At 37.2% G+C, this 22,032-nt stretch overlaps 3 protein-coding genes and 3 pseudogenes across 3 annotated transcripts; 5 read left to right on the top strand and 1 right to left on the bottom strand.

Moving 5' to 3' along the window:
* LOC104753221 overlaps positions 1-1,051 on the top strand; it is a 2,219-nt pseudogene extending 1,168 nt beyond the window's left edge.
* On the top strand, positions 3,244-5,644 carry LOC104753223 (annotated as a pseudogene).
* LOC104749210 (beclin-1-like protein) lies at positions 5,768-8,827 on the top strand. The gene is made up of 10 exons (XM_010470801.2): positions 5,768-6,174; positions 6,258-6,583; positions 6,694-6,864; positions 6,980-7,104; positions 7,200-7,248; positions 7,501-7,659; positions 7,752-7,837; positions 7,942-8,013; positions 8,186-8,335; positions 8,430-8,827. The coding sequence occupies exons 1-10, from the start codon at positions 6,015-6,017 to the stop codon at positions 8,683-8,685; spliced, it is 1,554 nt and encodes a 517-aa protein (XP_010469103.1). The 5' UTR covers positions 5,768-6,014; the 3' UTR covers positions 8,686-8,827.
* Positions 11,401-13,741, top strand: LOC104753224 (annotated as a pseudogene).
* Positions 17,149-19,314, top strand: LOC104749212 (putative glucose-6-phosphate 1-epimerase). The gene is made up of 8 exons (XM_010470803.2): positions 17,149-17,579; positions 17,699-17,773; positions 17,857-17,913; positions 18,007-18,176; positions 18,267-18,401; positions 18,497-18,599; positions 18,680-18,779; positions 18,876-19,314. Exons 1-8 carry the CDS (start codon positions 17,466-17,468, stop codon positions 19,082-19,084), a joined length of 963 nt encoding a protein of 320 aa, XP_010469105.1. The 5' UTR covers positions 17,149-17,465; the 3' UTR covers positions 19,085-19,314.
* On the bottom strand, positions 19,333-21,446 carry LOC104749211 (exosome complex component RRP41 homolog). Its single transcript, XM_010470802.2, has 11 exons — positions 21,337-21,446; positions 21,141-21,216; positions 20,999-21,045; positions 20,860-20,920; positions 20,697-20,738; positions 20,531-20,595; positions 20,361-20,439; positions 20,230-20,266; positions 19,930-20,132; positions 19,746-19,835; positions 19,333-19,636 (listed from the first exon to the last, which is right to left on the bottom strand). Exons 2-11 carry the CDS (start codon positions 21,192-21,194, stop codon positions 19,589-19,591), a joined length of 726 nt encoding a protein of 241 aa, XP_010469104.1. The 5' UTR covers positions 21,195-21,216; positions 21,337-21,446; the 3' UTR covers positions 19,333-19,588.

Genomic DNA, 22,032 nt, shown 5'->3' on the forward strand with positions numbered 1-22,032 from the left:
TGATCACAGCCTCATTTCTATCTGGTTTTGACACTGTAATTATAGATTGGATGCGGATTGGTGCCTTTCTACTTGACTCTCGAAGCTCACTCCTGACTGAGAGTTTGAGTGGTCATCTCAAAGTCCCAAGGGATGGAACCATAGAACGAATGTTACAATCCAGTGGTTCATGTGTCATCAACGACATCAAAGGTGGTATCTGGATTGCAGGTAACAAACTTTTCTTTTTCATGACCTGCAGAAACTTGTCAACTACAGGAAAAAAACTGTAACATGACTTATCTTATTTTCCAGATTTACAGCTTGTGCGTTGCCCTGTTTGTGACCTCAGTACATGTGATGGTAAAAGACACTAACCAACTCTAATCTGTTGCTGAAACTTTAGTATTTTATGTCAGTCTATTTAGTATAACGAAATTACAATTGAGAGTGTTTCTATTTATTGTGTAGGAACAATGCAAACACTTGATGCTAGGCACATGGAACTGTTCCTCAGTGAAGGCTACAAAGATGGAAGCTGGGATTACAATCTTATTGGATCTCATAAGTTACAGAAAGACGCAAGTGCAGCTTGTGGAGCCATATTTGATCTCAAACACCTTAAAGAGTCGTCATCCTCAGGTAACTTAATTACACTCTTATGCTCCTTCATCCTCAATCATTCTCCATCTCACATGAAACCTCTATATATATAGGTATTCTCAACCTCAAGTCTTGGACCGGAGAGCCAGATGATTCCCAACCTAAAGCAGTTATCGCACCCCACGCTGTCGCTGTTCACACGAGACTGCAACAAAACGAAGGTATCAAGTCCAAATCACATTACATAATCAACCATCTTTATCTAGGAAGAAAGAAACACAATTACAATTCTTCAACAAATTAATCTAAATTGCAGGAATCCTTGTGAAATAGCACACAATGAAAGCAGGAACAGACGGTGACATTGTTTCCATCAGAATCTCCCAGCAGCTTCTCTGATTCCTTCACAGTGCTTTGTCTTCAAAGTCTCACACAAAGAGTATATGATATACTGTATATCTGGTATTCATCAAATCCTATTTCTCTTCAGTAAAATAAAGATAAACATTAATTAGCTCATTAAAAGTTTACAACTTTACGAAACACATACCAATTCATTAATATAAGAAGATTCATGTCGACCATTCAAATACTTTCCGGGATCTCACTTTCTTAATGTTAAAATTATAAATATTCCATTTCTCTAAATTCTGTTTCTATATTCAACACTTTGTGTATATTTTATAGGGACAATTACTATGTTCAACACTATGTAAATATCTTATATATGTATATATAAATATGTAATGCATGCGTGGTGTGTAATCAAAAGGAATAATCAAAGCCTAACTAAAACTGAATCTGAATCTGAATCTTAGGTCACCATCACCATCCTTGTTGAGATCAAAGTTGCTGTCTTTGTTTTGGTGTGTTCTTGATCGTTTGGAAGTGGAGACGTGGAGTTGTTCGTCACGTTACGTTCAGCCGCAGTCACCACCACCAGAGCCACCGTCACTTCTCTCACCGGAGTCATCACCGGTGGTTTGTTTGGGTAAGGAAATCCAAACATAAATTTGTTTTTCATCTTCTTCAAGTCACTGTTTTTGTCTTTTAAATCTGTGCTTCTGCTGGAAGTTATCTGAAAGCTTTGGTTGTTGTTTCTGGTTGCTTCTGTCGCAAGTTAGGTCGCTGGCCGCTGGCTTCTTCATCTGCAAGTTAGGTCGTCTGTTGTTGCTTCTGCTTGATTCGTATGCAAGCTGTCGTCTGCTTCCTTGTGCAGTAAGTCTCTGGTTTCCTTTGTCGCCCCTGGTTACTTTTTTTTTTTTTGGTATCAAGGTTACTTCTTATTTCCTCTTGTCGTTCTATTTTTTCTAGCGAAGCCAATACTGTTTATGGAATATTTTATTGTGTTTCCACAATGTTTTTGAATATTAGTATTTTGAAAATTTTTAGTCATAAATTTATCTTTTTATTAGTTAATAATAAGTTAGAATTAGTATATACCCATATAGCCCTATACGATGGTTTTTTTCATGAACAGTGCTGCTCTTTTTCCATTTTAATTGCTATCATGATTTTCATACTAAATTAAACTTTTATTTCCTTAAATTAATTTTCTATACTTTAGTAATTGTATTATTTATTAATATTGTTACGTATATATGCTTAACTAAAAAGATAATGTAATATTTACTATATATGTTTTGTAATATTATATTTTATTATTAGTTTATGTAATTTTAATAAATGAAACTAGAAAATATTAACTTTTTTACCTAATCAAAATAGTTTAATATATATTATATATATATGTTGACCCTAATCAGAATAATGTTCTTAGGTTTGCCACTGGACTCTATAAAATTTAAAATTACGCATAATGGAATTTGTTAGATAGCAAAAAACTTTTATGATTTATGCCATAAAAAAATAAAAATAACAAATAAACTACTTGATTAAAATTTTAAGTTTTTAAAGATATGGTTTATTATAATAAATTCTAATTACTTAGAAATGTTTCACCATGTGAAAGTGTCTCCTGGATTTTTTCAAGGTTTCTCATATTTTTTATTTTTTTCCTAACTCTTTTTTGTTGTTTCAGAGATGGCTGCCAAGAAAGATGATTTCTTCGTCAAGCAAATCTCTCCAAAGCTTGGGGGAGAAAGAGGAGCTCGGAACCCTCGCGGCCCAACATCTTCACATGACCTCGTCGAGCAGATGGAGTTTCTTTACGTAGAAGTAATCCAAGCCAAGAACAAAAAAGAGAACACTGTTGTAATCCCCGTCATCGAAATCACTCTCGGAAACTACATGTCCTCGACCAAAGATCTGCCAATGGGACAAAATATGGAGTGGAATCAAGTGTTCGCTTTCGACAAAACCAAAGGTGATGTCTTGTCCGTTACTCTCAAAGACGTTGCGACCACTACCGTAATTGGCAAGCGAAACTTCAAACTGGCCTCGGAGATTCCGAGTAGGGTTCCTCCCGACGCAAGAATCGCGCCTCAGTGGTACTCTATGCAGAATACCCAAACAGGTCATCACATGGATTTGCTGATGTCGGCTTGGTTTGGTACACAAGTTGACGAGGTTTATTCAGAGGCTTGGTTTTCAGACGCCTCTGAAGTGAGTCCACTTAACGTGATCAACACGCGACCTAAGGTCTACCTAGCCCCAAGGCTCTGTTACCTTAGGANCTAACTCTTTTTTGTTGTTTCAGAGATGGCTGCCAAGAAAGATGATTTCTTCGTCAAGCAAATCTCTCCAAAGCTTGGGGGAGAAAGAGGAGCTCGGAACCCTCGCGGCCCAACATCTTCACATGACCTCGTCGAGCAGATGGAGTTTCTTTACGTAGAAGTAATCCAAGCCAAGAACAAAAAAGAGAACACTGTTGTAATCCCCGTCATCGAAATCACTCTCGGAAACTACATGTCCTCGACCAAAGATCTGCCAATGGGACAAAATATGGAGTGGAATCAAGTGTTCGCTTTCGACAAAACCAAAGGTGATGTCTTGTCCGTTACTCTCAAAGACGTTGCGACCACTACCGTAATTGGCAAGCGAAACTTCAAACTGGCCTCGGAGATTCCGAGTAGGGTTCCTCCCGACGCAAGAATCGCGCCTCAGTGGTACTCTATGCAGAATACCCAAACAGGTCATCACATGGATTTGCTGATGTCGGCTTGGTTTGGTACACAAGTTGACGAGGTTTATTCAGAGGCTTGGTTTTCAGACGCCTCTGAAGTGAGTCCACGTAACGTGATCAACACGCGACCTAAGGTCTACCTAGCCCCAAGGCTCTGTTACGTTAGGATTACCATTGTTTCAGGTCACGATTTGATACCTTCCGATATTAAGCGGACTCCTTCGGCATACGTGACGGCAGCTCTAGATAAAGTACGTCTCAAAACCGGAGTTTCTCCCGGTAGGAACCCGTCATGGAACCAAGATCTAATATTAGTTGCATCAGAGCCGTTAGAAGGAACCGTCATCATTAAGGTGATGGACAGAGTCGACGAACAACACGAAGAATGCATAGGGATGTTAACGAAGAAGCTCTCAGAGATGACTCCGCTTAAAATTCCAAGTTCCGCACCGGTTTTGTTCTATGACCTTGAAATGCCGGTTAAGGTCGAACCGGCAGGAGATTCGAGGAGGTTCGCAAGCAGACTCAAGATGAAACTAGAGACTGATCAGGCTTATCACGTCGCTGAGGAATGCGTCGAATACGCGAGTGACTTCAGAGCTTATGTTTAAGGGCTATGGCCGGGTGTGCTCGGGAAATTGGAAATCGGGATTTTGGGGGCAACCGGTTTAAAGGGAAGAGACGAGAAAAAAGCGGGCATCGACAGTTATGTGGTGGCTAAATATGGGAATAAATGGGCGAGGACTCGAACCGTGGTTAATAATGTCGCACCCAAGTGGAACGAGCAGTATTCGTGGGATGTCTATGAAAAGTGTACGGTGGTAACGCTTGGGATCTACGATAACCGAAAAATCTACCAGGTTATAGGGAAAGATGTCCCGATCGGGAAAGTGAGGATCCCATTGAATCGTGTACATTGTGACTGGATTTACACTTGCTCGTATCCGATAATGAATTTGGGAAGCAGCGGGCTGAAGAAAATGGAAGAGCTTCAGCTCGCGATTCGCTATGTTAATTGTGCTGAATTGTACGTATGGTTTTCGGCTCCTTTCCGTTGGATGTTACCTAAAACTCATTACAAGTCTCCAGTGTCCATGTATCAGGTCGACAAGATGAGAGCACAAGCTGTGGATTTGAACTGTGCGAATCTTGAGAATACTTTGCCGCCTCTGGGAAGCGAAGTCGTGTCGGATATGTTGAAGCCGAAGAGTAAGAATTTCAGTATAAGAAGAACGAAAGCTAATTATGGAAGGCTTTGCATAGTCTATAAGAGGTTAACGTGGTGGGTTTCGACCCTTGAGTTGATCAGATCCGGGAAAGAGTTACCTCCGAAAGCCGGTGCATTTGGAATCATTTTAGTGTTTATGTTTTGGGAGTACTGGATGTTGTGTTTGGCGAGTTCGTGGCTAGCTGTGATTTTGATTGTGCTTCTAGCTGTTACGTCAGGGGTCAAGATAATAATGCGCTATCGGAACGGCACTCCTCCTCCTCCGTTGGTTTCCGTGGATTTGAAGCTTTGGGGACTGGAAGTGATCAACCTAGACGAGTTAGCAGAAGAGTTGGACTCGTTTCCGTCGGGGGAAATGGATGTAAACATTCTTAAGATGAGGTACGATAGGTTGAGGAAGATTATGGAGCAGGTGATGTCCCTATTGGGGGATGCTGCGAAACAAGGGGAACGGTTTCTAGCGCTTGTTGATTTGCTAATTGGACATCCACTTCTTTCGGTTGTTTCGGCTCTCTTCTGTTACATCATCCTGAACATCTTTAACATTTTTTGGGATTACTGCCCAATTATTAGGATTGTCTTTTGCGTAGTTATTTTATTGTGGCTTAAATTCCCGTGTACTCGCAACGATTTGCCCTACGCATTCCCGAACTTCTTTAGAAGACTGCCGAGAAACGAAGACCCCATTTGAGGCTTACGTTCTCCTCCGTTTTATTATTTGTTTTGGTTTTGAGATATTCTCTTTTTGTTTTTTTTGTTTCTCTTTAAGATTTGGATATACTTNTTTTTTTTTTTTTTTTTTTTTTGGGGCAATCTCATACTATTTGGTTTAATTAATTATGATTTCTGGTTTAATTACAATCTCTTCTTACAAACCTAAAAATCCAATTAAATACGAGACTTTAGTAATCTTTGTTAAATCTCTCTTTTATCTCGCTCTCTGTATCATCATCATCATCATCATCAACATCTTCAATTGAATCTCTGTTCTTAGGGTCGATCCTTGTATCATCATCATCATCATCATCACAGATTGATTATGTAAGTAGAGAGAGAGAGGAAGGTGAAAATCCAAACCCTAGAGATAGAGAGATTTGATTTCAAAAATTGGGAAGCGAGATGAGGAAAGAGGAGATCCCCGATAAAACCCGGAGCATCCCGATGGACCCGCGTCTCCCTAAATGGGTCTGCCAAAACTGTCACCACTCCCTTACCATCGTCGGCGTCGTCGATTCCTACGCCGCCAAGTTCTTCTCCGATTCTCCTCCTTCCGCTTTCGGTTGTTCAAATAACTTATATATAAGAAATTTTAAGAGTAAAGTTATCTCACAATGAAATGTGATTGTGATTGGTTACATACAGCAACAATGCAGGGACAAGGATATGGAGCTAACAGTGTTGTTGGTTCAACACGCATGGACAACTCCTTTGTTGTCTTACCTCGACACAAGCCTCCTCAAGCTCAGGGTATTCCTCCACGTTCTCGTGGTCCTGATGCTAACCAATCTGGAAAGGCTATGGAAGACTCGTTTGTTGTTGTGTATAAGTCTGAGCCTGCTTCTGATTCACCCGCTTCTCACAACCTTGAAGTCGGCCAAAACGGTCCGTTGCATTCGAATAATTCTGGCTTTAATGCCACTATCAATGTCTTGACACGAGCTTTTGATATTGCTAGAACTCAGACTCAGGTATATGATGTTTTTGTATTCTTGGTATTGTAGAGTGTTGTATTGTATCTCCTGGATAAAACTGAAGTCATCATGATAATACTTTTCTTGCTTGTGAGTTATTTTATTAGGTTGAACAGCCATTGTGCTTAGAATGCATGAGGGTTTTGTCTGATAAACTTGAAAAAGAAGTTGAGGATGTGACGAGGGACGTGGAAGCTTACGAAGCTTGCGTTCAGCGGTTAGAAGGGGAGACACGAGATGTTCTTAGTGAATCTGATTTTCTCAAGGAAAAAAAGAAGGTACTTACTTTTTCAGGTTTCAGCATATTGTTTTAAGTAACTCTATGATGAATTGCAGATAGTTTTTTAAGTGACAAGTTTGTTGTTGTTGTTGTTGTTTTCCTGCTCTGTTTAGATTGAGGAAGAAGAAAGAAAACTTGTTGCAGCTATAGAAGAAACAGAGAAACAAAATGCTGAGTTGAACCATCAACTGAAGGAGCTCGAATCAAAGGGAAATCGCTTTAACGAACTCGAAGATCGGTTAAGCTCTCTCACTGTTTCCTTATTGGCCAACGATACATTTATATTGCTATCTCTTTTTTTATCACATGATTTTATGACTTTTCTGGTAATAGGTATTGGCAAGAGTTCAATAATTTTCAGTTTCAACTAATAGCCCATCAGGTGCGTTGCTGGTGATATTCCTAGTGTCCTCCCTCATTTCATTACTAAATGATACTTTAGAGAGTCCAGAGCTTTCATTCGTTTGCTTCACAGATTCTTGATAATAGTTCTCTCTCATTGTGGCATTAGTGTTCATAGCAATTATATAGGTTTTTGTAGTCATCTTGTATCTGTGAAGGTTTAGGCTTTATCAGCGTAACAGTACTCGTTTCTTAGATCTAGTGTTTAAATATATGTACGTCTTGCTAACAGGAAGAGAGAGATGCAATTTTGGCAAAGATTGAAGTTTCACAAGCACATTTAGAGTTATTAAATAAGACAAACGTACTGATTGATGCCTTCCCCATACGGTATGATGGAGATTTTGGTACAATTAACAATTTTCGACTTGGATTACTCCCTGACATAAAGGTAAGCTTTTCAAGTTAAGTTGCATGTTTATAGGTTATAACCTCTTTCTGCTCATATTAAGTGTTAACTTAGGTCATATGAAACATTATTAGGTTGAGTGGGATGAGATCAATGCTGCTTGGGGCCAAGCCTGTCTTCTCCTCCACACGATGTGTAACTATTTCCGGCCAAAATTCCAGTATCCTTGTTACTACTATCTTCTCACAATTCTTTTCCTTATTTTAATCTTGTTGTTGGATACTATTTACTGTTTATGAAGTTTTATTCTTAACCCTTTTTAAGATGTCGAGTTAAGATACAGCCGATGGGGAGCTATCCTAGAATTGTAGACAGCAACAACGAAACTTATGAGCTGTAAGTAATTTTCATTGCTTAATTGGCATAGTCTTGTACTGGTTTATTATTCTTGGAGTTGAACTTTAAAACATATGTCTTGTGCTGATATTACGCGAGTCTTTTGGTGAGTTTTGTCTTAGTAGTTTCTTCAGCGTTTTATAACTAAAAACTGTTCAATGATCTCTGTCAGGTTTGGCCCTGTAAACTTGTTTTGGAGCACTCGGTACGATAAAGCCATGACACTGTATTTGATCTGTCTTAAAGACTTTACTGATTTCGCAAATTCAAAGGACCAAGAGAACAACATCCCACCAGAGAAATGCCTCAAACTTCCATTCAAGCAAGTCCCCACTCTCCTAAAACTAAAAATCTTTTTTGTTTATGGGTGGAACCCAAAACCTTAGAAGTTTCTCTCATATAACATTTTTTGGCAGGATCGAAAATGACAAAGTGGAGGGGTATTCGATAACACAGAGCTTCAACAAGAAAGAGAGTTGGACAAAAGCACTGAAGTATACTCTCTGCAATCTCAAATGGGCGCTCTACTGGTTCGTTGGAAACACTAATTTCCAACCTCTCTCTGCTACGGTCTCTTTGCCTTCTGATGTATCAGCGGCTGGTTCCTTGTACGCCAAGCGGGGTCCTGATTCTAACAGTAAGCCGTCTGGTAAAAACCAAAGAAACTTGTGAGAAATTGAACTAAAATCAGCGACTTGTGTGAATAGTTTTTAAGCATTTATGTTATAAAACATCGAATAATAAGAACACTAATGTTTACAATCTATTTTAATTTTTTTTGGGTAGGGAAATGCTTACAATCTATTATTGTACAGATTCTTATCTCGTGTTATTGTGTAAGCCTTTTATTTCGTTAATTCTTTATGTTCGCAAAGATAATTGATATTACAACGAATGGACCATGTCAATCTTATTAAGATTTTCTAGTTGTATTTTAAAGGTATTTATTTTACCAAACAAATTAATATTACAAACTTTTAAAACTCAGAAGAGAAGCATTTCTTATTCCATTTTTTCTTAAATAAAACTATATGCATTTAGTTCTATTTTTTTTTTCACTTTATAGTTTTAACAAATTTAACTCACATTTCTTTTATTGCAAAATAGACATATATCTTAGTTTTTAAACATATATGTAATAAACTAGTAAATTAGTAACATTAAACAATATTATCTCTTTTTGTAGTTAATTTATTATTTTTAGACTTTAAAGTGTGATATGATAAGATAAGTAAATTAAAATACATTACAAGTATTTATATTTTATAATAAATTATGAGTTTGTAACTGTGTATTTTCTTATTAATAAATTAAGTGTGTATCTAATTAAGCATAATTATAAAACCAATATTTTCAAAAATTTTGACTCACTTTTTGGACTTCATACCATAAAATATATTTAAAAATACAATATATATATTAACATAAACAAGGATATATATTTATTAGCTATATTATTAATTATATATTATAATTGCTCCACACGAAATTTTGTTCTAGATCCGCACTCGGATGGAACAATTGTGATGGTGAAAGTTTGTGTACTTGAAAGACTGATTTTAATTCGTGGCAAGACAAAGCCTATATGTGACCACGTTGTCACGAAGATCAACACGGTCAATGAAAAAATGTGTTTGATGATTTAAGATGTTATTTACTTTAATGCTTAATTAATCCTAATCATTTTTAGTTTAATCGATTGTTTTTTGTGTTTTCAGACTTTATGTTTTGTTGGAAGACTTAGATATTTTAATTAGTCTCTCTACTTGATATTACCCTTTGTGGTGACTAAACATTATGTTCCACAGTATTTAATCACTTGCAATACTTTATATTTTGGATTTTATCATTTTAATGGTTAGTGTGATCGTCTATGAATGATGTGCTATAATGATAAATAAAAATAGTTTAATTATCCAACATTTTAATCAGACTTTAATTTATCATTTTCTTAATTATTATTTTTAGACTTTAAATTTGTGTGATATGATAAAATAAGTAAATTAAAATATATTAAAAATATTTATATTTTATAATAAATTATGAGTTTGTAACTGCGTTTATAGGATTAAAATGTTGGATGATTGAACTATTTTTATTTAAAATGAAAATCAGAGGACGTTCGAAGGAGAGATATCATATGTTATGTGGATTATGGTTGCCGTAACATTTGGCTCGGTAAGAGAGAGGAGAGAGAGTACCGGTAGCTAGGTACTCTATATAGCTTTAGCCAAGGAAACATATATTAATGACTAATGAGTGGTTTTTTCTTACAGTAATTAATTTGGTAATTAGAATTAAAAAAACAAAAGCAAAAAAGGAAATAAAACATTCATTCATTTTTTTTGACGTGGAAGTTTGCTAATTTCTATTAGTTTAAAAAGAATTTATATTTTTAAGTTGACATTGTTTTTTACTATATGTTATACTATACATATATATCTTGGCTATTAAATATGTGCATGTCCATATATATCTTTGGTACGGTACACCATTATTATTGTACAGGGTCATGTAAATTACCCAGCCCCCATTATAACAAGGGAATTTGGTACCAATAACTAAAAAAAATTATATAATTCACTCTATGACCACTCTAACCATCAATTCTTTATATTCCTTGTATTATGTATATTAATGACCAAATTAACCCTACCACCACCAGTTATAGCCCACCACTCCAACCACCGATCCGGCCAGCCAACTCCGGTCAGCCACCACCGGCCAACCAAATCCGGTCAGCTACCGCCGGCCAGCCACTGCCGGAAAGCTACCTTCGGCCAGTCGCCTCCAACCAGCCACCTCTAGCCAGCCTCCGTCGGCCAGCCACCTCCACCGCTCCGGCCAGCCAACTCCAGTCAGCCACTGCCAGCCAGCCACCTCCGGCCATTCGCCTCCGGCCAGCCCTCGCCGGCCAGCCACCTCCAACCACCTGAGAGTATTATGGTAATTTCTCTTTGCCCTTTGGTTACTCATCTAATAGCCAAATTTAATGTGCTATATTCTTCATTACATTCCCAATTTTGGCTATCTAGCTAATTCATCCTTATAACAAATAGTTTAAACGGCCAAAAAGAAATTTCAAAATAATAGCTAGACCAAAAAACTTAATAAGCGTAAAAACTCAATACACATTTAACTTTATGTTTTTCAATTAATATAGTAAATTGTGGTTAAAAAAAAGGAGTAAATACTATAAATGTATTTCACTTTTATTAAGCTAAAATAAATGTTCTTAGGTTTGCCACTGGACTCTATAACTCCTTGTGACTTGTTTAGTGATCTAAGTCAGTTCTTTTAAAAATTAACTACAAACTCATTTGCGTACACAAAAATCAAATTTCTTATCGTTTCTCTTTTTCTTGCTTTTATTTATTCAGTTCAGAGATGGCTGCCAAGAAAGATGATTTCTTCGTCAAGCAAATCTCTCCAAAGCTTGGGGGAGAAAGAGGAGCTCGGAACCCTCGCGGCCCAACATCTTCACATGACCTCGTCGAGCAGATGGAGTTTCTTTACGTAGAAGTAATCCAAGCCAAAAGAACAAAAAAAGAGAACACTGTTGTAATCCCCATCGTCGAAGTCACTCTCGGAAACTACAAATCCTCGACCAAAGATCTGCCAATGGGACAAAATATGGAGTGGAATCAAGTCTTCGCTTTCGACAAAACTAAAGGTGATGTCTTGTCTGTTACTCTCAAAGACGTTGCGACCACTACCGTAATTGGCAAGCTAAACTTCAAACTAGCCTCGGAGATTCCGAGTAGGGTTCCTTCCGACGCAAGAATCGCGCCTCAGTGGTACTCTATGCAGAATGCCGAAACAGGTCATCACATGGATTTGCTGATGTCGGCTTGGTTTGGTACACAAGTTGACGAGGTTTATCCAGAGGCTTGGTTTTCAGACGCCTCTGAAGTGAGTCCACTTTGCGTGATCAACACGCGACCTAAGGTCTACCTAGCCCCAAGGCTCTGTTACGTTAGGGTTACCATTGTTTCAGGTCACGATTTGATGCCTAGCGATCATAAGCGGACTCCTTCGGCATACGTGACGGAAGCTCTAGGTGAAGTACGTCTCAAAACGGGAGTTTCTCCCGGTAGGAACCCGTCATGGAACCAAGATCTAATATTAGTTGCATCAGAGCCGTTAGAAGGAACCGTCGTCATTAAGGTGATGGACAGAGTCGACGAGCAACACGAAGAATGCATAGGGATGTTAGAGAAGAAGCTCTCAGAGATGACTCCGCTTAAAGTTCCAAGTTCCTCACCGGTTTTGTTCTATGACCTTGAAATGCCGGTTAAGGTCGAACCGGCAGGAGATTCGAGGAGGTTCGCAAGCAGACTCAAGATGAAACTAGCGATTGATCAGGCTTATCACGTCGCTGATGAATGCAACGAATACGCGAGTGACTACAGAGCTTTTGCTAAAGGGTTATGGCCGTGTGTGCTCGGGAAATTGGAAATCGGGATTTTGGGGGCTTCCGGTTTAAAGGGAAGAGACGAGAATAAACAGGACATCTACAGTTATGTGGTGGCTAAATATGGGAATAAATGGGGGAGGACTCGAACCGTGGTTAACAATGTCTCACCCAAGTGGAACGAGCAGTATTCGTTGGATGTCTATGAAAAGTGTACGGTGTCAACGCTTGGGATCTACGATAACCGAAAAATCGTCAACAGGTTTATGGGGAAAGATGCCCGATCGGGAAAGTGAGAATCTCATTGAATCGTGTACACTGTAACAGGATTTACAATTGCTCGTATCCGATAATGAATTTGGGAAGCAGCGGACTGAAGAAAATGGGAGAGCTTCAGCTCGCGATTCACTATGTTAACGTTGCTGAATTTTACGCACGGTTTTCAGCTCCTTTCCGTTGGATGTTACCTAAAGCTCATTACAAGTCTCCATTGTCCATGTGTCAGGTCGACGGGTTGAGAGCACAAGCAGTGGATCTGAATTGTAAGAATCTTGAGAAAACTTTGCCGCCTTTGGGAAGCGAAGTCGTGTCGGATATGTTGAAGCCGAAGAGTAAGAATTTTAGTATAAGAAAAAACAAAGCTAATTGTGATAGGCTTCGCATAGTCTTTAAGAGGTTCTGGTGGTGTGTTTCGACCATTGCGTGGATCAGATCGACGACATACGATGCTCCGAAAGTCATTGCATGTGTAGTCAGTATTGTGTTTATTTTTAGGCACTCTGGATATTGTGTAATTGGTGACTTCGTGGCTAGCTGTGATTTGCATTTTTCTCCTAAGTCTTTGGCTTGGGGTCAAGCGAATATCGTGCTATGGGAACGTCAATCCTCCTCCTCCTCCGTTGATTTCCATGGATTTGAAGCTCTGGGGACTGGAAGTGATCAACCTAGACGAGTTAGCAGAAGAGTTGGACTCGTTTCCGTGATGTGAACATTCTTAGGATGAGGTATGATAGGCTGAGGAAGGATAGGGAGAAGGAGATGTTACTAAGAGGTAACTTTGCAAACCAAGTTGAACGGTTTCAAGCGCTTGTTGCGTTGCTTGAGCAGCCATTGGTTTTGGTTCCCTTCGTGGTCCTCTGTTTCATGATCCTCTGCTTCGTTTGCATTACTTGGGACAATCCATATGTTGGTAAGTTTTTCTTTTCGGGAGTTATTATCTGGTGGGTTAACTTCCCGTGTTTTCGCAACGACTTGCCCAACGGGTTCCAGAACTTCTTTAGAAGATTGCCGACCAACCAAAACCTTAACTTTTGAGATACTATACGACTTTGTTTTGGGATTCTTGTTTTTTATTTGTTTTGGTTTTCTTAGTCTCCCGACGGTTGGATATTATTAATTCTCTTTTGCTTTTAAAGATTTGGACGGTTCATATTTTATGAACAATTTTAAGTTGTGTGAAACTAACCTTCCGCGCATCCAAACTCCCAAAATTTCCATCAGAAGCGTAAATTGTTTTGTCTTAACAGCATATATATACCAAAACCATAATAGAAACAGACCAAAGCTGCGTAAAAAACATACTTTTCATTCATTAATTCCCTAATTCATATTCACAGACGCTGTACAGACAAAGTCACATCTACCAAAAAGAACACGTTAACACATATTATTACATCCTATATATGCTATGCAAAAAACACACACACATGTAGCACAAGAATTGAGATATAATTATATAAACATGATGAGTCAAACTTACCTGAATCGAATAATGGAAACAGAGAAACCAAGCCATTCTCTTCACCATAGTATATAACTTTTGATCATACCTGCAGATACAGAGGGCTTTTATGTTTTCTTTCTGTAAATCATCAATAAGCATATAAACTTTGGATTAGGAAATTACAAACCTTTGGATTAGGAAATTAACAACCTTAGTGGCTTTTTTACCAATGCAGACAAATTAATAGACCAGTAGCTTACCACAGCTGCACGAACCTTTTTCACTTTGGCTAATCGTTGTAGCTTACCACAGACAGTGAAGGGGAAGTCCATTCTAAGAACAATACTATAACCAAATCACATAAGATTTCAAACAGCGAAAGAAAGAAAGAGAGAGATAGAGAAAAAGAGATTACAAAAAGTGCGTCTCTCACCTTTGGGTTTGTTCACTAAAAAAGCATTGTACCATTAGGACCAAACCATCCCATCTAGGAAAGGTTCTCCATCAACCACCACCACTAGCCACACCTTTCTCATTCGAGCGTTTCGTCAACCCCCTTGTGGACACAACATCTGGAGCAGAACACACACATGGAGAAACTAAAAGTTCATCTATTGATTCTCTAATGAGCTTTGAAGTTTGTAACAATATTATTAGTTCATAGCAAAAACCTAACCTGACCTCCATTTGCATCCTCTGTATCATAAATACCTATTACAATTCCATCAATTGCTTCAGCAACCTTAAGACACAACAACAGCAACAAAAAAATACCTAAGTTTCTCGAATTGCTTGCTCAACAATAAAAAGACCTAACTTGAATTGAAAGGATCGTTGAGGAATGAGAGAAGTAAGACTTACCGGGAGGTAAAAACGGCTTCTCCGGCGTAACGTAACTAGCTTTGCAAGTTTGAGAGAACACCCAAGTCAACAACTACAATATAGCTCAGAATCTTCATCTGTTCAACAGATACGAAACCCACCACGAAAAAAATAAGACCTTGACAAGACGAGACGAACTCAAGCGAAAAGGAAAAAAATGTTGTAAACAGAGTTTAGGTAGGGGAGGGATACAAGAAAACCTTACCGAGAATGCGAGAGGCGGAGAGCTTTTCTCTATTGGAGCTTCGTGCAGTCGTGCCTTCGTGGGAGGCTTTAATTAAGAACGGAACACAAGTAAACAAAGCGAAGCGGGGTATATTAAGTTATTAACTAATGAGAAAATTATAAATTATCTATATTGACAACAAACAAAAAAAAAAAATTGAAATTATCATTCAATTGACAAAATATTACCGTTACATACTTCACCTTACCGTTGATACTTGTTGTAAAGCAAATCAGCTGTATATGTATCTTGTTAGTAATTAATTACTATAAATTATAATAAACGCAGACATAGAGATACGAGCTTTAAAAGGGGGAAAACAATGATACAATATTACAATAAAAAACAGTATAACTAGTTTTGGAATCTGATGAATCGAACAAAATAATAGATTCTGGAAGCAGTGTTTGATCATCAACTTCTTGAGAGTTTTTGTTTGATAAAAAAGTATACTACAAAAATTACTGTAGTAACACCATTTTTTGTAGTACATGGAATTGTGAAACTTACATTGTTGTTACCTAACCGTTAGCTTTAATCAAAAAGGAAAACACTGAATCAAAATCCATAAAAAAAAAAAAAACAAACTAGTTTTGGGACTTGTTGAATCCAATAAAAAGAACATGCAGTAATAATGTATAGACAATAAAACCCGGTTTAAAAGATAACTGAGTCCGATGTATGTACATTAATTTAATGTTTCGTATATAGAAAATGTACAAACGCGAGAAACACATATAGGACGATAAACGAGAGACCGAGAATACGCTGGCTCACATCACATAAGTCCGTTGGAAACGGACGATGTAATACAAATGTACATAGACGACGGCATCAAAGCTAAGATTGATGCATATTGCTGCAATAATTATTAATATTAGTATTTTAATTCAAAAAAATTATCACTATTAGTATTCTTTTCTTATTTATTTTTAACTTTTATACATTTACTCGTGTAGTGACGTACTAGTAGTCTAGTACTACTCTCATAAAGTAATTGGTAAGAGTTAATTTTAGTATTTTACGAATGAAATCATAGGATTTTGGGCCACGTTTTTTCCTCTGTTGGTGTTAAAAAATTGGACGATCTTTAATTACACCAAATAATTTTTCAAATTTCCATTATATTGATCTGTTGATTATGTACCGTACACGTGGGTACGTTGTCAAAGTTTATAGTTATTATCTACAGTTCACAAATGCTTTCCCCTTTCTTTTTTATTAGACAAATCATTCATGAGACAAGAAAGTACTAATTAAGTTGTATTTTGGGGCAAAAACTAAGCATATGTATATATATATATATACGGTAGACCATTATAAAAAAAATAATTCTGCGTGCACCACTAATTAAGGTGTTATTCTTCTCCTCTAACCCCAAATTAATGTTGTTGTATCTCTTAGTAGTACTATTTGTTTAATTAATGACAGGTTGGATACATTAATAAATGAAATGAATGAGTAAATAAATTTAATGGTACTTATTTTTGAAAATATAATAATAAAATTAATGAATGTGGGAGAAGAAATAGGTATCCCATTAAAAAAATACTATGATACAAATAATAAATTAAATTGTATCTCCGGAGAAAGTTCAGTTCTGTTTCCGCAATGTCTATGTGAGAAGCCAATGCACGTAGCCTCCTCCTCTGTTTCCAACCTTTTAAATCTATTACTCCAAAGTTCATCAAACTGTTTCCATAATCTATTCTTTGTATGTATTTTTTTCATATAAAAAAACCAATCTGAATTTTTATTTTTATTTATATTGTAATATTGTATTATTTCCCATATAAAAAAAGATTAATCGAATAAGTTCCAAAAAAAACGAGAGTTATCTGAGGGGGTTTATATTTGATATAATAATAAATTAAAACACTAAAAGATGAAAGAAGAAGATAGCTGTGTTGCTCTTTTTATCGCCATGTGTTCTTCTTCTTCTTCTTCTTTTTAAAAATGTTTTTTTCTTTTTCTTTGAGTGGAGAGGAGAGTAGTAGTAGTAGTACTAAATGAGCTTAGATTTCCAGATCTACTTAATCACGTCGTGGTCATGAGATTTTTGTGAGAAAGCAAAAGCCCTTTTGTCGTTTTTTTTTTTTGTTTTTGGCTTGTCGGTAAGTTGTTGAGATTTTTCAAAAATTCAAAGAAGAAGAAGGAGAAAGAAGTAAGATTTGAGTGTGAGAGAGACAAAGAGAGAGAGAGAAGAAATGGGTCATTACGCAACAGTAGTGTGGGATCAAAAAGAAGCTACTGAGATTATCAAAGATTGGAATGGCATTGACCAAGTCCTTCTCAGAAACCCACATGGTGCTTCTGCCAAGGTCCCCTTTGCTTTCTTTTTTTCTCTTCTTCTACCATTCTTTTTTTGGTTGTCTCTCAAGTATTATACCATATTCGAGTTCTTGTTAAAAATCAATTCTTTTTTTTTGGTTTTCTCCAGATTAGTTTACATGGAGGGCAAGTGATTTCATGGCGGAATGAACTAGGCGAAGAGCTTCTTTTCACTAGCAACAAGGTACAAAATACATAACCTTTTTGTTTTCAAGAAAGACCACAGAGAGAGTAAAAAAAAATCTGATTTTTATCTTTCTTTGTTAGGCTATATTCAAACCCCCAAAATCAATGCGAGGAGGGATTCAGATTTGTTATCCTCAGGTAAAAAAAATTAGATTTTTTTTTTTGTTCTCACTGAAATATTTTGATCTTTCTGTAATTGGAGTTTGTGTGTGTGTGTGTTTTTTGGTGAAGTTTGGGGATTGTGGATTGTTGGATCAACATGGTTTTGCCAGGAACAAAATCTGGGTTATCGATGAGAATCCACCTCCTCTTCACTCCAACAACGAACCATCCACTGTCAAATCTTTTGTTGATCTTCTTTTGAAACCTTCTGAAGAGGACTTGAAGCAATGGCCTCATAGGTAGTATATATATATATATATATATGTCATCACTCTTGTCTTGTTTTTACTGCTTTTCTACTTTCAACAATGACACATTTGTTTCTGCAGTTTCGAGTTCCGTCTTCGGGTTTCGCTTGCTGTTGATGGCGACTTAACGTTAGTTTCTCGGATTCGAAACATCAATGGCAAGCCCTTTAGCTTCTCATTTGCGTATCACACTTACCTCTCTGTCTCAGACATCAGGTATAATATTATTATTACTGTTCAGTAAGTCAGCATAAAGATTCTTCAGTGTGTCTGGTGAAATCAAATACAATGTTTACTTTTCTTTTCTACAGTGAAGTGAGAGTTGAAGGGTTGGAGACACTCGACTACTTAGACAACCTCAGCAAAAGAGAGCTTTTGACTGAACAAGGCGATGCAATAACCTTTGAATCTGAGGTAAAACCTTAAATAGATTTTGAAAGCATCCATATTTTCGCGCAGTTAGTACCTTAGATCGATGTTTCTTTTGAATTCAGATGGACCGGACTTACCTTAGATCACCAAAGGTAGTTGCAGTTCTTGATCATGAACGAAAAAGAACGTATGTTATTGGAAAAGAAGGACTTCCAGATACTGGTGAGAATGAAACTACAATTCGTTTTCGATTACTTGTTTGTTCGTTGTATTGTTGTATATGATATGAATCATCATTAACTTTGATGGATGGTGCAGTTGTATGGAATCCATGGGAGAAGAAATCTAAAACAATGGCGGATTTTGGGGATGATGAGTACAAAAGCATGCTCTGTGTGAATGGTGCAGCAGTTGAGAGACCGATCACTTTGAAGCCAGGAGAAGAATGGACTGGCCGGCTTATGTTGACCGCGGTTAAATCTAGTTTCTGCTTCGATCAACTCGAACTACAGAGCAAAGGATTCTGATCCTAAAGAAAATATGCTTGTTCCATTGCAAAGTTTCTGCAGCTTTTTTTGTACTGCAACTTTGGAAAAGCAGAAACACCGTTTTTTTCTATTTCCCTTTTTTTGTTGATTCTCGTTTTCTTAGTAGAAGCTTATGAGCTGGTGATTCCTCAAACCGGTCTCGTGATGTAGGTGACAGAACATAAAAAAAAAAAGCCTCTTTCATCGGCTAATGTATGAATTTCAGACAAGGTTGATTTTACCAAAAAAAAAAAAGTTGTAGTAACTTAGATTACTACTGAATCTGTTATAACATTATAATCTTATATAGATCAAAGTTGGTTTGCCGAATAGATCAACTACAAGGATAAAACCATTTTAACCAAAAAGAGCAGAACTTTGCACTACAAGCTTTGAGTTTAGGATAATTCCCGGTTTTTGATAACCAACTTCCAAAATCAGCAGCAAAATCTAATTGACAAAAATCTCGCAAGCGTCATGTTTTTTTCTCTAACTCTATAAAGTTCATGCAGCTCGGCGATACTCTAGCTGTTTGGTGTTTTCTTGAAGTACCTTCAAAACAAAAGAAGAATTGAACATTTAGAGAACAAGGAACAAATCTTAAATGGTAGTTGAGAAAGAACACCCTAGACAGTAGAAAGATTCAGAACTCAATTGTTACCTCGCGTATTCTCTCTGCAATTGCCTTGCAACCTTCAGAAGCCAATGCAAACACCGTTTCAAATGTTGCCATCGGTAACTTCGCATCCATCTACATTTATAACTCAAGAAATAAACATCTAGAATCATATCACTGGGAATGTAGTAGAGACAGATGTGATATGGAAGGAAGAAGAAGAAAGAACCTGAAGGAGTGTCACTTTGTCCAGTTTAGGTAAAATACCAACGGTTACATCAGCTCCTCCAGCGCTATCTTCGACATAGTTAAGATCAAGAAGAGGAGTACTGTTTAAGTATCCAGCACTACAAGACACAGCGAGATCACGCATTGGAATTCCAGCATCTGCTAGAGCTAGAGTCGCGGCATTGATACAAGCTGATCTTGTTCCTGCAAACAGAACATCAACACTAATGGCAAATCAGAGATCAAAAGAGCTTAAATACTTTTTTGCAGAAGAGAGAGAGAGTAAGTTAGTTACTCTTACCTCCATCAGCTTGTAGAACCTGAAGGAATATGTCAATCTGCACAAAGGAAACAATCAATCCATCAAGAAGCAAAAAAGCAAACGAAAACAGAGAAAAATACAAACTTTGATTACAAGTTCATCAAGGAAACCTGAGAATGAGGCAACAATTCGGTTAATATGCACGCTTCCATTGTCTGACGGATAACAAGAGATAGCTCTGTTGATCGCCTGATCATCATCACAATTAATACACAACAATTTAATATGATTCCCGTAAGAAGAAGCAAAAGTCTTTTTTTTATAGCTAAACGATATAAACCTGTCGAATTTTTGTCTTCTACGATCACCAGTACTAAACTGAGCCATACTATACTCACACATCACCTACCAAAACATAACATTTTTAGCCATAAGCATTACAAATTTGACATAAGCTTTTTCGCCAAAGAACAATACGAAACAAGATCACAAAAGCATATACATACCAATGCATGATCGTTCTTTTTTTGCAGGCTCTTGTTTTGAATCTGAGGAAGCACAGAGATAGAGATACATACCAATTAAAACAGACAGATATAAACTAATTCGCTTAATTCACTGGATTATATACAACTAAAGCACCAATCTTTATAGGTCAAAATCAAGTACCTCTCTTGGACCATAGACAGCTGCAATTACTTTGGTATTGCCCATCTCGAAAACAGCAGAACTATAAACAAAAGTTGAAATTTTTGTGTTCATATACAAGTGCCAAAATTTAGAACTGAGATGGAAGAATTAAGTATACCCGTCAGCCTTAGAAACTACTCCAACTTCAGCTACGATTTGCCTCATCTGAGATTTCATTACAAGACAGCGTCACGAATTGACTTGTGAAGGCATCATCATCAGCATAGAAAAGACAAGGAATAGAGAGATGGGAAACATACCTCATTGAATCGGCGACCATCTAATCGAAGACCTTCTGGGTTTACGTACTCCATAGTTGCGAAAATTTACAGAGCCCTAGACAGAGAGGTTATTTAACTATGAGAGCAGAGCAAGACAGAAACAGAACAAGTTTGATGCTTTCTGATTCCCAGAGGAACAGAAACAAGTGAGGAACAAGAGGCAAGACATATATACCTCTGCCTGTATTTGCGGCGGCGATATGACGGACGGTGATGGACGGCGTCGACGATAGAACTAAAAAAGAGTGATTTAGGGCTGTTGGTTTCTTTTTGTGAATTAAGTGAGATTTTAAGGGTATAACCGTAAAAGCTCGTCTTTCACTGTTTCTAAAAATTCATGTTACTTGTCTCAAGATAGGTCTCAAAGTTTTTTCTCTTTTAATTTCAATCAAACATCTAATTAATATGTCACACTTCCGTTTCCGGATAGGCTTATGTCTGTTTTCTGTTTTGTACCATGGTCCATCCATCAACTTTTAAAGAACACCTCGATGGCACGTAAGTCACCCACATGTTTCTGGATTGTTACCGATTTGCCTGTATCAATTTACCTTAGGAGTGTTTGGTTCTAGAAATTTGCTTCAGAATCAAAATGGGAGAAATTTGCTAACTGATGATAAGTGTGATGATGTTGCGGGATTTGGCATGTAGGCTTAACAAATCTCATGTTTTATTCACTGCTTCTTGAGTTCTTGTGTTGAGAATGACTCTTCTTTTAAATTTACAAAATGAAAGGTGTGTATGGGCTCCTTTTTTTTTATTATTGGAGACTTTTGAATGATCGCTATAGCAAGAAGTTAGGTTCAGACATACAGTTAAATCCTGACTAACAATGCATTGGGAAGACTAGTTGTGGAGCATCTGCATCTCA

Source organism: Camelina sativa, chromosome 16, assembly GCF_000633955.1.
Source record: "Camelina sativa cultivar DH55 chromosome 16, Cs, whole genome shotgun sequence".
NCBI lineage: Eukaryota > Viridiplantae > Streptophyta > Magnoliopsida > Brassicales > Brassicaceae > Camelina > Camelina sativa.